The sequence below is a fragment of the Podarcis gaigeae genome (assembly GCF_964106915.1).
Source record: "Podarcis gaigeae genome assembly, chromosome: 6".
In the NCBI taxonomy this organism is placed as follows: domain Eukaryota; kingdom Metazoa; phylum Chordata; class Lepidosauria; order Squamata; family Lacertidae; genus Podarcis; species Podarcis gaigeae.
The window spans coordinates 96,427,867-96,442,782 of NC_139682.1; the positions used below are offsets into that span (position 1 = coordinate 96,427,867).

Genomic DNA, 14,916 nt, shown 5'->3' on the forward strand with positions numbered 1-14,916 from the left:
TATTGTGTTTTTACTATTTTTTGTTGGGAGCCAGCCAGAGTGGGTAGGGCAACCCAAGCAGATGAGTGGCATAACAACAACAAACAACAACAACAATAAATGCAACGACTTCTTCTTGTGTCCCCCTCTCCTCCCTCCTGCACCCCCAAATGGATGTGGAGCAGTCAGGAGAACCCCCAGAATGGTTCTTGGGGCAAGACCGAGGGTATCACTCTATCTGGCAAGCTGGAAGGCTTGCACAGATAGAAGAGTGCAATGTTGATTTCACCTTGTGTTGTACTAGTGTTTATTTAAACACCCCAAAAGTTACACCCCAAAGATATATGTTAAACCATAAGTTCCATGGTTCACAAAATTGTATTCTCCCATAGGGGGGCTGGTGGCCATTTTGGAAAATGGTGTTGGCAAACTTACACCCCCCTACGCAGGATCCACCCTTTTTTAAAATTATTAAATTATGTCACCAATATTGCCTTCAGCAATGACTTACAGTACCTACCCTGTTACAGGGACTAGAGGACTACAGATCCCAGACCTCCATCAGCCATTCTCCCCAAAAGTTTCCATTTGAAATTCCAGCAGCCTTAATAAATGAATAATCATATCCGTTTGGGGAATTTCAGCCTTCACATATCCAAATAAAGTAACAAGCAGGTCATAGGTTAAATTATATCCCGTCATTTCATTAATATTTTCCAAAACACTTTCCCAGAAAATGTGTGCTATATCTGTCCTCACATATCTGAACTTCCAAAATCTGTATTCTGCTCCTGGATATAATTATATACAATGCAATCTTTTATGTGTCAAATACTACCTAATTTTTTTCTTAGTGGTAGTATTCACTTATTAGTGAGTTAATATTGAGAGGCTTGACAACCATATATGTCAGGAGTGCTCTGATGGTGTTTCCTGCTTGGCAGGGGGTTGGACTCGATGGCCCTTGTGGTCTCTTCCAACTCTATGATTCTATGATTCTATGATTCTATAATAGCATGCCTCATCTAAAAATAAAGTAATATATATCCATCCACTAATATACATTATTAAATGTTTCAACATTGCTGGCTTCTTTCCATATCTTAGTATTATCTAGTATAGTTTGGGACAGAGTTACTTGAAAGTCTACTTGATCCCATACAAAACTGCCCAGGAATTAAGATGTGCCTCAGAGGCCTTGCTTTCTATCAACTTGTGAAATCAACCCAGTTGGTGAGCATGAGAGATAGGGCCTTTTATGTGGTGGCTCCCAGATTGTGGAATTCTGTTTAGCTCTTTTATTAGGGAGGAATTCAGTGACAGATTGCTCTGTCAACACAAGTATTTCTGCTTGTCTGATAGAATGATCTGCACTCCCCTCCCCTCAGCTCTTCCAAGGGTTCACCCAACATCTTCCTTGAACCAGTTTGGAGGGCATGGGAGGAGTAGAGTTAGGGAAGGCTTGTATAATAGCATCAATAGAGGATGGGTGATCCCAGAGTCACGAAGGAAAGCAAAAATAACAAAAATGTTGGACCCCATGGGAAGCAGATATTAAATGCTCAATAGAAGCCAACAACTGGAAGAGAGTCTTTGGCAGAAGACAACCTTTTAAGACTACCTTGGCAAAAGTAAAGAGCCACATTTAAATTGGTGCACCATTTGTACTATAAATCCTGGAGATTTCACAGGATGAACTAGCAGTACTCCTCCCTGTTGTGTATTGAGTCAAAGGATTTTATATCTGTATTATTATTGTCTGTATTGCATTAGGGTAAAGTAACTGCCTTTTGGTTCCAGAGGGTACAGCTACTATTGGTTCATTTAAGCTGCTGTATTTGGATCCTCTGTCTTATTGGTTTCCTCCAAAAGGTAGGACTGTGATTGCCTGATATTGTTCCCTCCAAAATGTATCCTTTCTAGCTTGTTCCCTGTCCCTATAAATGTAGCTCTCCCCTCCTCAAGTCTCAGTCTTGTTTGCTTTAATAAAGAAGGGTTCTAGAGAACTGTCTCCAGCATATTATGTCAAGAGAGCTGAAATCACAAACCCCACGTCACAACAACTGGCGACGAGGATGGGATCCAGAATGCTGAGGAGCGGTTAACGCAGCCCTGCCTCAGAGTCCGGATTGAAGCTAAAACAAGACTCACTGGCCAGCTGAGAAGACGACCCTGCCCACAGGACAATGGAGAGTCCAAGGGTATTGGAGCCCTTCCAGCTATCAGAGCCGCACACGTGGGAAGACTACGTCGAACGCTTTGAGTTCTTCGCGGTGGCTCAAGGGATCACCGATGCCAGCAAAAGAAGGGCCACATTCCTGAGCTACTGTGGGCCTGAGATCTTCACGCTGGCCAAGGCATTGCTTGCTCCAGCGAAGCTAAGTGAGACATCTCTCAAAGATATTCTTGCCTGCCTAACAAGCCATTTAGCGCCTACTGAGACCAAGATGGCCCGGCGGATGGAGTTTCATAAGAGGCAGCAGCGTGCTGGGGAGTCTGTATCTGCATTTCTAGCTGAACTGCGGAAGCTCGCTCAGCACTGCGACTTCCAAGATCTGGAAGAGACTCTCCTGGATTGTTTTATCGGTGGTCTGAGCAGCAAGAAAGCCAGAAGACGCATCGTGGCTAAAGAAGAGGTTACCCTTGCTTCAGCCTTGAAGGAGGCCACCGCCACGGAGAATTATGAAAGAGAGGAGCTTGATGCCAGTCGCAGGGCCCCTAAGCCACAGATAGAAGTTGTGCGTGCCATGGACGAGCTAGAGGCTACTTCGAGCCAGAGCCCAGTCCGTGGGGTCGAGTCAGTGCGTCAGGCCTGCACAGTGCACAAAGATCACTGAGGCAGGTGCCCTGGTTGTGGCGGAAACCATGAGCGGAAGAGTTGTCATTTCCGGGATGCTATGTGCCGGACGTATGGGAAGACAGGTCACATCGCCAGGGTCTGTAGATCGGCGGCGTTGGGAGCGTCAGGAGCACCTAGACTGGAGCATCGCAGACCGCCCACAGCAACCCACGTTCTACAGGACTGCCACTACGTAACGGAGATCAACGGGAGGGTCGTGCAGTTTCCAGCGCAAGGCAAGGCACACGTCAAGGTGAAGATTGAGGGTCAGCTGTGCGGCATGGAGGTGGACTCCGGATCTGGATTCACTATCGTGTCGGACCAGACCGCAAGGACATTCTTCCCCAGGGGTAAGTTGCCACCTCTGGAGCCCTTCCCGGCAACTTTGCAGTCATACTCAGCGGGCCGCATCCATGTCATGGGAATGTGTGCCGTGAGAGTACAGTTCCGGGACAAACAGGCGATACTCAAACTGGTGATTGTGAAGGGCAGTCGCCCCAGTCTCCTGGGCACTGACTGGTTCCCCGCCCTGGGACTGAGTATATCAGGGCTTAATTCAATCCAAACCTGCCCTGAGATGAGTGAGGTATTATGCAAAGAATTTGCTGGTCTCTTTAATGGAAAACTGGGTTGTTATAAAGGGCCCCCAGTTGACTTCGAATTGGACCCTGGGGTGGCACCAATCCGACTCAAGCCAAGGCGAGTGCCATTTGCACTGCAACCCAAGATCGAAGCAGAGCTGGATAAATTGGTCAAGCAGGGAGTTCTCTCACCCGTGGACTCCGCTAAGTGGGAGACTCCAATCGTCATGCCCCTTAAAGCAAATGGGGAAGTCAGGATCTGTGCTGATTACAAATGTACTATCAATAAGGCACTCAGGGGAAACTTATACCCCATTCCAGTCGTATCACATCTGTTGGCTAAACTGGCTGGGGGCAAGGTGTTTGCCAAAATTGACCTGGCACAAGCTTACCAACAGCTGCCAGTAACCCCACAATCAGCGGAAGCACAGACTATTGTCACACATAAAGGGGCGCTCAGAGTTAACAGATTACAATTTGGAGTTTGTGTGGCCCCAGGGATTTTTCAAGGGCTCATGGAACGCCTGTTGAGAGGTCTGCCGGGGGTCTTGCCATTTTTTGATGACGTTTTGATTGCTGGAAAAGACCCACAGGAACTGGTTGCGCGTGTCCGTGCAGTGTTGCTCAAGTTCAAGGAGGTGGGGTTGCAACTAAAAAAGGAAAAATGCAGTTTTGGGGTGCCAACTGTGGATTTCTTGGGGTTTAAAATTGATGCATCAGGCATCCACCCCACAGATGCTAAGGTTAAGGCCATCATCGAGGCATCACGACCACAGAACAAGACGGAGTTGCAGTCATTCCTGGGACTTATTAACTTTTATCATTCGTTCTTACCCCAGAAAGCTTCGGTAGCTGAACCATTACATAGACTGTTGCAGAAAAAGAATGTGTGGCGATGGGGGCAGGAGCAGCAGAAGGCTTTTGACTCTTTGCGAGGAATGCTGAGTAGCAGGAGCGTCCTTGCTCATTACGATGAGTCGAAGCCGCTGGTCCTGGCATGTGATGCCTCTCAATACGGTCTGGGGGCGGTGCTGAGTCATAGGGAACCGGATGGGTCAGAAAAGCCCATCTCTTTCTATTCCCGTACGTTGTCGGCCACGGAGCGCAACTATGCTCAAATTGACAAAGAGGCACTTGCAATTGTGGCAGGAATCAAAAAGTTCCATGATTATGTGTACGGTCGCCATTTCTCCATTGAAACGGACCACAAACCACTGTTGGGGTTGTTCAACCCGAACAAACAAACGCCACAAATTCTCTCCCCCAGAATGTTGCGTTGGTCTATATTCCTGAACGGGTTCCAGTACACCTTGACCCATGTGCCGGGGAAGCGGTTGTGCCATGCTGATGCGCTTTGTCGATTGCCCCTTCCTGGCGGGAGCAATGAGGATCCTGCTCCAGCGGAGCACATAATGATGCTGGAAACACTTCCGGGGGCTCCTGTAATGGCTACTGATATAGCTGAGAAAACGAGGAAAGATGCTGTTCTCTCCCGTGTGCTCACTTGGGTGGGGAGGGGGTGGCCAGGTGGTCCACATGAAGAGAAATTCAGGCCTTATGCGACAAGGCAGCATGAGTTGTCCATGCATAAGGGTTGTCTCCTGTGGGGAGATAGGGTGATCATCCCAGCACCACTGAGAAACAGGGTTCTTGAGACGCTTCACATGGGACACCCGGGAATGGTCAGGATGAAGTCGCTAGCCCGATGTTATGTGTGGTGGCCTGGAATGGACCAGAACATAGAACAATGGGTATGAACATGCAAGGCATGCCAAGAGGTGCGGCCAGAAGTGGCCAGAGCACCAGTTCACTGGTGGGAGCAGTCCAGATCTCCCTGGAGCCGGCTGCACTTAGATTTTGCTGGGCCATTCCAGGGGAAGGTCTTTTTGGTTATCGTCGATGCATATTCCAAATGGTTAGAAGTGGCGATGGTCCCTAGCATGGCATCAGCTGCCGTAATCAAGGTGTTGAGGCAGCTGTTTGCAACCCACGGGTTACCTGAGACCATTGTATCAGAAAATGGGGCAGCTTTTGTATCCCAAGAATTCAGGGCATTCTTGGCTGATAACTTCATAAGAGGGGTCACATCCGCGCCCTTTCACCCATCCTCCAATGGGCAGGAGGAGCGCATGGTAAGAACAGCCAAAGAATCCATTGCGCGCTTAATGGAGGGTAACTGGTCAGCTCGCATTGCGCGAATGTTATTTTTGCAGCATGCGACGCCGTGTACTGCGACGGGCAAGTCGCCAGCTGAGCTGCTCTTGGGTAGAAGACTGGTAACGGTGCTGGATTATGTCCACCCGGATAAAATGCCAAACCGCAATGCAAGAGCAACCCCCCAGGCTTAGACTGACACAACAAGGTATCTCGCCCCTGAAGATCTGGTCTGGGTGAGGAACTATTCACGAGGTTCGCGGTGGGTGGCTGGTGTGGTCACCCGGGCTAGTGGACCTGTGTCCTATTATGTGACCTTGGAAAATGGGCAAGTTTGGAAGAGACATATAGATCAGCTGAGGCGCCGGGCGCTCAGCAGAGAGGAGTCTGATAATTCATCCCTGGCTAACGACGCAGAGCTGCAAGACCAGAGTGAAAATGGCCCAGAGGTGCAGTCACCAGGGGCCTCAGCAAATGAACCAGGGTCTACTGGTCCTCAGGATGACGAGGTACAGGTAGGGGACCCTGAGATGTCTGGGACTCCTTCTGTTCCTGACGAAACCCCTATAGCAGCCCCCCTACCACAGGTGACACCCAATCCAGAACCGGCAACACCTGTTGTCAGGAGATCAAGTAGAAGTTGTAGGACCCCACAGTACCTGAGAGATTACGTCTGCTGTGCTCACTAGGGGGGGGAGGGGTGTTGTGTATTGAGTCAAAGGATTTTATATCTGTATTATTATTGTCTGTATTGCATTAGGGTAAAGTAACTGCCTTTTGGTTCCAGAGGGTACAGCTACTATTGGTTCATTTAAGCTGCTGTATTTGGATCCTCTGTCTTATTGGTTGCCTCCAAAAGGCAGGACTGTGATTGCCTGATATTGTTCCCTCCAAAATGTATCCTTTCTAGCTTGTTCCCTGTCCCTATAAATGTAGCTCTCCCCTCCTCAGTCTTCGGTCTTGTTGCTTTAATAAAGAAGTGTTACTAGAGAACTGTCTCCAGCATATTATGTCAAGAGAGCTGAAATCACAAACCCCATGTCACAACACTCCCAATGTTGGCATGTTTGGAATCCTATTACTTTTGTGATCAGAATGCCCCAAAGTCCAGACTTTCTGGACAAAGGATTTGGGGATAATTTCAGGCACTGTTTCTACTATCATTGCCCTGACCCAGTTCTAGCACTTTTGTCTAGTATGGAATGGGTAAGGCCATGAGGCCTTAAGATTGTCAGAGGCCATAAAGAGCCCAAAAAGCTTCTTGTAGGTTGCAAACTGAGTCAACAGAGCATGGGGAGTTGTTTTATTGGAGAGTTAGACACACCACAGTAGACTGGTTACCAAAAGTGAGTACTTAACTGAAAATGTGAGTATTATTTGTGCTTATCAGCAAATGAGCACTCAGACCCCTGAAATAATGCAACCATTGGTTTTTATTGTTTAAATAAAGTTTATAAAGAGAAAGAAAGAGAAGGGATTAAACAAAAAAATCTGCTAAAATGGGGAGCCCTGAAATAGCCGGCCATCAGTTCAGGTGAAGAGGCACAACTTGTTCTGCTAAGGTAACTAGTTATATGGGAACATGTTTGTGCTGTTTTCTGGTTGGTTTTAATGTTCTTGCTGGTCCTTATTGTATCTTACTTGGAAACATGTAGTAACCATTATATATTTTCTCTCTTAATTTGCTTGGATTCAATCTGGCACAAGGCCTACTTACATTTCTGGACTCCTGGATTGAAAAGGAGCTTCCTCCTTTTGTTTGCTGGTGGACCTATCTATGACGGGACGAGTGTTTTGGAAATGAGAGCTGAAGTGTGTGTTTCTTTTGTTGTCATTGGAACGAGCAGCGTAAATTTGGGGGGGAGTGGATTAAATCAAAGACACATATAGGAAAATGAAAAAGCCAGGAAGACTCATGTTTCATTCTAGCTGCTGTAGTAAACCTGACTGTAGATGACAGCAGAGCTCAGGTGACCAAATACTTCTCCACAGAAAACAGTTCCCTCCACCTTGAGAGCAAATGCATCAGAGAAATATATGACTCTCCAAATATGCAGTGGACTTGCACCAGGGACAGCTCGCCAGCTTATTCCTCTGCCCCTCCCCAAAATTGTTTAGGGCATGCATCTCCGCGTTAATAAATGTGCCATGGTAAACATCCATGCAACCCAGCTGCTGTGTATAAATGTGGTGTGTTTTGTTTTAGACTTGGTTTAATACAGCCACGTATTTGGTGTCCAGGCTGGAGAGACTCCAGGAGGTGGGTTCCTTGGGCCTTCTTTTGTAGCATATGGCTTCATACCCTCCAAGTGTCATGACTCTCCAGGGACAGTCCTGGAATTAAAAAAGCCACCCTGGCTTCTGAATTCTTCCCGGAATGTCCCCATTTCCCCTGCAAGTGCTGCCACCACTGAGCTCAGGGAGGAGGAGGAGCTGGTGCTGGTCCCAAGTGGCAGCGGCGGCTGCGAGGGAGCACCCCGTTGCCTCGCCACGCTCTCTCCACAGCTGCTGTTGCTGAGCAGCTCATAGCAGCCACTGGAGGGCAGCGGGTGAGTAGGAGGCAGAGGGCAGGAAGAAAAGGAGAGAGCAAGGAGGCTTGATTTCTTTCTTTTTTAATGCTTTATGCCTCCATGCCTAACATTTCCCCTTTCAAAAATTTATTTATTGGTGTGTTCTTTTCCTTTTTATAAGTCTACCAAAGAATAAAATAAAAATGGAATTAAGAGGTTTTCTCTGGACACTGGAGGGTGTTTGTGCTGTGTTCCACTGGTATAGTGCTGGTGGCACTCACCCTCCTGTGGGACCAGTGTTAAGGTGGCAGAAAAAATACAGCTTGCAGCACAAAAGGGAGCAGACACAATTGTCTGAAGCAATGCAGGCACATGTATCTTTGCATGCTGCATTTAAAGCAGTGCTTTTTTTGAGGCAGTACGCACTAGTACGCTGCACCGCCATCTCTTTCCCCACCACCACCATCTTGCCACCACTGTCTCTTGCCCGCCCACCCACTCCCTCCCTCCCCACCTGCAGCTTTGCCGCTTCCTCTGCCACTGCCACGTCCCATGGCTGCAGGCACGGCCTCCTGGAGGCGCTTTGCACTACCCTTACAATTGCCAAATTGCCTTCCAAGAAGGTGCCTGACTATTGTAAAAAGGTCCCACCAGAACACAGGACACGGATGGCGCTGTGGTCTAAACCACTGACCCTAGGGCTTGCCGATCAGGTCAAATCCCCGCAACGGGATAAGCTCCCGTTGTGCAGTCCCAGCTCCTGCCAACCTAGCAGTTTGAAAGCTTGTCAAAGTGCAAATAGATAAATAGGTACCGTTCCGGCGGGAAGGTAAATGGTGTTTTCGTGCACTGCTCTGGTTTTGCCAGAAGCGGCTTAGTCATGCTGGCCACATGACCCAGAAAAACTGTCTGCAGACAAACGTCGGCTCCCTCAGCCAGTAAAGCGAGATGAGCGCCGCAACCCTAGAGTCGTTTGCTACTGGACTTAATTATCAGGGGTCCCTTTACCTTTTTACCCACCAGAACAGAGGCACTTTGGCATGACCTATTTACAATTATCAGGCACCTTCCTGGAAGGCGATATGGCGATTGTAAAAACGGTCACAACAAAGCACCTCTGGGAGGCCATGCCTACAGCCACAGGAAGCAGCAGCAATGATGGAGGAAGCAGCAAAAGTGTGAGTGGATGGGTGGGCAAGTGGCAGTGGGGTGGTGGTAGAGGCATGGTTGTGTAGCAGCACCTATTTTTCTTGGGGGCACCTATTTCAACACATATATTTCACCCCAAATCTGATTTTGGATGGTGCCCACTCTACTAGCAAGTACATTTGCTGTTTTTTTTTGGGGGGGGGATTCCATCTTGCCACCTGAAATAGATGCCCCTTACTACTTCCAGTTTCTTGCTGCTTCTCTTGCGGTGCTACTTTTTTTGTTGCCGTATCCCAGCATCCAAGAAGGGCACTGCTACATGCCCAAACCAACAGCTGACAAGGAGTTAACGCATGTGGTTGTGACAGGACAGCACAGTGAAAGCAGGCAATAGGAAAAGGATGCAATCAGCTTCAGTCTGCTTTAGAGGAAGTGTTCGCCTGGCACAAGAAGGCTGTGGGGAGGAAGGAGGTGTTTAATACTCATGCCTATCCACATATGAAGGAGCACAGAAAGGAGAAACCAGAAGGGTCAGCATTAAACGTGGTAGGTGCAGTTTCTTCATGGATATGGGGCAAATCCATAGAATTGAGGAATAAGGGACAGTTGAGTATGCTCTGAGCTTCCTCTGTAGATTACCTCTATCTTTGGTGTAGTAATGGAACACAAAAGTGTTGGCGAGAGTGGCTTCTCCACTGGTGACCATGACCTCAAGGAAAAAGGAAAAAGCCCCCCCCCCCCCCCCGTAGCATGCCTACAACTAGTCTCTTATAGGCTGGGTGAGTGGTGCAGAAGTGAATGTGAAAAAAAATGTGGAAAACTCGGAAACTGTGAATGGGGCTGGGAGCTGTGAAGCCCCCAAGTCCAAACAAGGAAAATTGGGGGAAGGTTGGGGGTGGGGGGTGGGGAATTGAATGAACAGTGAATGAACATTGTTCACAATAATAATGTTACTTCATCATGCCAAAGCCCTCGGAGCAGAAATTGTGGGACTATGATTTAGAAGTCTACTGCTGTACATACAATTCAGGGATCACGTCCACAAATGAAGAACCCGATGGGGAAGTTGCAAAAGTTGTAATTCAGTTTACTAAATCAAATGATTTGCTTGGCATAATTACGACAAGGTAAACTCCTTATTATTTTATTTAGCATATACAATATTCCTTTTTTGCTATTCCTTATACGTATTTTATTTCAATGGATTTAATCTGTTTTTTACTTTTTTGATGGCCTGTTGCCATGTATGCCAGTTTTCTCCTGTATTGAAAATTCCAGTAAAAATATAGTGTGGGTTTTTTTTAATACAAAGGTTGTTCTTCAGAAAAACTGCATTCAAATAATACACTACTACAGTGTAAAGGTCACAGCTAAATTGCTTTAAAAGGAGTTGGCCAGCTTATTTATGCCTAATTTGGGTGTCATGGATTTTAATAGGACAGCCTGATTTTTACTGGATTAAGTGCCTAGAGTATACAGTTTGTGGAAATGACATGCCAGAACCAATTCTGATTTAAGTTAAACAAGGAAAAACCTATTGAGATTTTATTAGCAACAATTAAAATTACATGCAAATGGCTAATTTTGTCTATGTTTTAGTATGCAGTTGCAGCTGAAGCCATCATCTAAAAATCTTACATTATAATTTGTATGAATAAAAGAAATTATGTATGGTATATTACTTCATATAGTAAAGGTAATGGGACCCCTGACCATTAGGTCCAGTCATGGCCGACTCTGGGGTTGTGGTGCTCATCTCACTTTATTGGCCGAGGGAGCTGGCGTACAGCTTCCTGGTCATGTGGCCAGCATGACTAAGCCGCTTCTGGCGAACCAAAGCAGTGCATGGAAACGCTGTTTACCTTCCCGCTGGAGTGGTACCTATTTATCTACTTGAAATTTGATGTGCTTTCGAACTGCTAGGTTGGCAGGAGCAGGGACCGAGCAACGGGAGCTCACCCCATCGTGGGGATTTGAACTGCCAACCTTCTGATCGGCAAGCCCTAGGCTCTGTGGTTTAACCCACAGCGTCCCTATTCACTTCATATTCATATATATAATAAATATTCCTTGGGTATGAGCTGATGGTAAAGTCCCCTTCATAAGTCCCACTGAAACACATAGAATCCATGCTCATACATTTCCTGTTGAATTGGACAGTAACCAAGTTGTATATAGCAGCCCTGCTTCAGATAGTACATTAATTAATTAATTAGTTAATTAGTCGCTTTATCTTGCCCAGGGCAACCCAAAGTGACTTACAACCAAGCCAGCAGTTCCAAATCCACATACACAGGCAACCCGAAAGGCCAGGTGAGGTCACAGTCCAAAAACGCAGGTTCCAGGAACAGTCTAAAGGCAACGCAAGAGACAAGATGCAATAATGGTCTGAGATCAAATCTAAGGCAATCAAAGCACCAACTAACCAACATAGCAGTTGGCTGGTACAAGAAAAGGAACTGAAGACTTTTAGCCATGTGCCCCAGAGCCTCACCCTGACCACAGCTGGAGGCCATCTGGGCTGCCTGAGCTTGGCCTACTTGTGTGGAGTAGCACAGGGGACCTTGCTCTTCAAGCAGACACTCTGGCATCTGATTGCTTCTGTGCCTTTACGAGGGAATGCTTTCTTGGGTTTGGGGGAAGCTCAATCCTGGCCTCGGCATCTGAGCCAGAGCCTGCTGTGTCTTGGGGAAGAGGCTGAAATACCCTGAAGGGTCTGGTATGTCTCCCTGCAGTGTTGGCCTTGGGGTGCTCTGAAGGGGACTCCTCCAGCGGGGTCATGACACGTGGCTTAGGAAGGTGGCAGTGGCGTAGCGTGGGTTGTCAGCACCCGGGGGGCAAGGCAAGTAATTTGCGCCCCCTAACCCAAGGATTTGCGCCCCCTAACTCTAACCCCCAGATGTTGCGCCCAGTGTGGCCAGCCCCCCCTGCACCCCCCATGCTACGCCACTGGAAGGTGGTGGCAGTGGCAGACATACACTTAGAATTAAGAAGCAGGGCAACTCAAAGTGCACCTTAGCACTGGAGACTTTTTTCAGCACAGGAACTGATGTGGGGGGGGGAAATTTGTTCCAGGGTTCCTCCAAACTTTCTTTATTTCAGCAGCCTGATTTTTGGGTGTATATGTGAGCAAAAGCTGTTATTGCTACTGTTAAACAACTGGAAAGCATAAATCCTTGGAGGTGGTTTTCTGAATATCCCTCAGAGACCTACCAGTAGATGCTGAGCTACCTTCCACCTACCCCAGTATAGACTGCAGCCCCATCTGCACTCTGCAGTTAAACCTGTGTCATACCACTTTAAACAGTCATGCTTTTCCTCAAGAAAATGTGGGAATTATAGTTTGTTGTGGGTGCTGAGAGTTGTTAGGCTATCACTATTCCCCTCACAGAGCTACAGTTCTGAGAGTAGTTTAACAAAAAAAACCCTCTTCCCAAGTGTGGAGTCAGGGCTGTTTAAAGTGGTATAAGACTGTTTTAAATGTGTTGTGCAGATGGGACCTGCATCCATTAAAAATATATGCAGTCTTATTATTTATAAATGGCCTTGGGGTAGTCTGCTGTAGATGTTTCAACCTCTTCCTAAATTTCTGGAGAGAAAATGTATGTTGCTGGGAAGAAAGATACAGCATGAGGTTTTCTGGGGGCCTAGCTGAGTGAAGTTTTAGAACACCAGAACCTAAGACGAGTCTCCAGGATCAGCCCAGGGCCCCATCCAGCCCAGCATTGCTGTTGTGCTGCAAGACATCAAACAGCAGAACAACATGTAACAACAATATAGGGAGCGAGGGGAACATGTTTTTTAAATACCTGGTTTTATTGCTGTGAGGGATAACCAAAGATCACCTCTGTCCTTATGTTAAGGCGATTCCGCTTTAGGCTGAGTAAATAATCAACACGAGTGAAACCTGATTGTACCAAGTACAAAGTAGGAAATACCATGAAATACAATTTTACTTTATCCCAAAGCTGTGGAAATTTTTTAGATACAGTGGTACCTCAGGTTACATATGCTTCAGGTACATATGCTTCAGGTTACAGGCTCCGCTAACCCAGAAATAGTTCCTCAGGTTAAGAACTTTGCTTCAGGATGAGAACAGAAATTGTGCTACGGCATGGCAGCAGCGGGAGGCCCCATTAGCTAAAGTGGTGCTTCAGGTTAAGAACAGTTTCAGGTTAAGAATGGACCTCCGGAACGAATTAAGTACTTAACCCGAGGTACCACTGTATTGTACTCTTTATCCAAAAATGGTGTTTTTCTTGACAGAAAGTTACTTTGGCTGCTATGTTGCTCTGTATCTCTATGATCGCTCCTTGCAAAGAAACATCAGCTCCAGCAGCATTCACAGCACTTGTTTCTGGTCATCAGGCACAGGGGCAACATTGAGAGAGAAACACATAAAAGTATAAATTTTTATGTAATTGTATGTTGTATAAATTATAAAAAAAAATTAAATAAAACATGTTCTATTTACATATGGAACATTTAAATAGCCCCTGTTGACGGGGGGGGGGGGGCAGGAAGGGGCCAGAGTTGGAAAAAGGTTGAGGAGAACTGCCTTAATCCTTTGCACCACCAAAGCCCCCCTGAGCCACAGTAGCACCTTGCAGACTTTCAAAAGCATCTGCACAGCACAGTTGCTAATTGTGTGGATGTTGCTACATATAGTTTGAGCCTTGAAAGGCAATTTTGGCTGGATTGTATAAGGAGGCTTATGAATTTGCATTTAAAGTTGTATGCACGTTGTCACTTTAACAGCAAATCTGTATCCTCAAACAGGGTGTAACTAGCAGAAGATTGTGGTCTACAGGAACAGATGACCACATGCTGCTGTTTACTATCATTAGTTGTGGTAAGTATTTATGAAATTTTACTGGAAAAAAATGTCATTTTGCTATTGCTTTGACCTTGCCAAGGAAGGATATGAAGCAATGCTGGGGATGGGAAGAGTTGTGCAAGCAGAAATATGTTTGAGGCTGCTTGGGTTCTGCTGTTCTCACCATTCCAAATGGAAACTAGAATGCTTCATTGGCAATCCCATTAAAACAGGTGCCCTGTAAGACCATGCCAAGAAGAATCTCCTGGTATAGTCACAATAGGAAAATATTGCAGGTGGCACAAAACCGTAAAAAGTTCCAATCTAGCCCATGTAAACCCTTTTGAATAAAATACTTATTGACTAGTGTAATTTTGCTAAGTTCTTTGTCCAAAGCACTTCTTAATGGGGTTTCCAGGAGAAAAGATTAACAATTCCCTCCACCAGTAGAAGGTCCTTGTTACACTCCAAATATGTCTCTCCTACTAGGCTAGCTGCTCCCTCCTTCAATTGCACCTCTTTAATTTCTGTTTGATTTTCAACTGCTAGGATCAGTTCAAAAGTGCCACCTCTTCCTTTTGAGCGTGGAGTCTGTTCTGCAGAATGCCTTGTCCTCTGTGGCTGCTAATTTTACGTTATCTAGTGCTCCTTTTAAGCCCTATACGGCCTAGGACCCTCGTACCTACGGGACCGCCTCTCCTGGTATGCCCCACAGAGAAACCTACGGTCTGCAAATAATAACATCCTGAAGGTCCCAGGCCTAAGAGAGGTTAGGCTGGCCTCAGCTAGAGCCAGGGCCTTCTCGGCTGCGGCTCCAATCTGGTGGAACGCTCTGTCACAAGAGACTAGGGCCCTGCGGGACCTGACATCTTTCCGCAGGGCCTGCAA

The 14,916-nt window shown here is 46.7% G+C and overlaps 1 protein-coding gene and 1 long non-coding RNA gene across 4 annotated transcripts in view; one reads left to right on the top strand and one right to left on the bottom strand.

Annotated features, from left to right (window-relative positions):
- The window catches only part of LOC310846878, a 196,623-nt gene that overhangs the window by 82,441 nt on the left and 99,266 nt on the right, over positions 1 to 14,916 (bottom strand). The gene's annotated exons all lie outside the window — the stretch shown is intronic.
- Positions 9,538 to 14,916, top strand: part of SELP (selectin P) — a 31,132-nt gene continuing 25,753 nt past the window's right edge. For all 3 annotated transcript variants that reach the window (XM_083743823.1, XM_083743824.1, XM_083743825.1), the window contains exons 1-2: positions 9,538 to 9,758; positions 13,992 to 14,061. In XM_083743823.1, the coding sequence (XP_083599949.1) occupies positions 9,711 to 9,758; positions 13,992 to 14,061 (118 nt within the window). In that variant the 5' untranslated portion in view covers positions 9,538 to 9,710. The remainder of the gene's footprint in view (positions 9,759 to 13,991; positions 14,062 to 14,916) is intronic.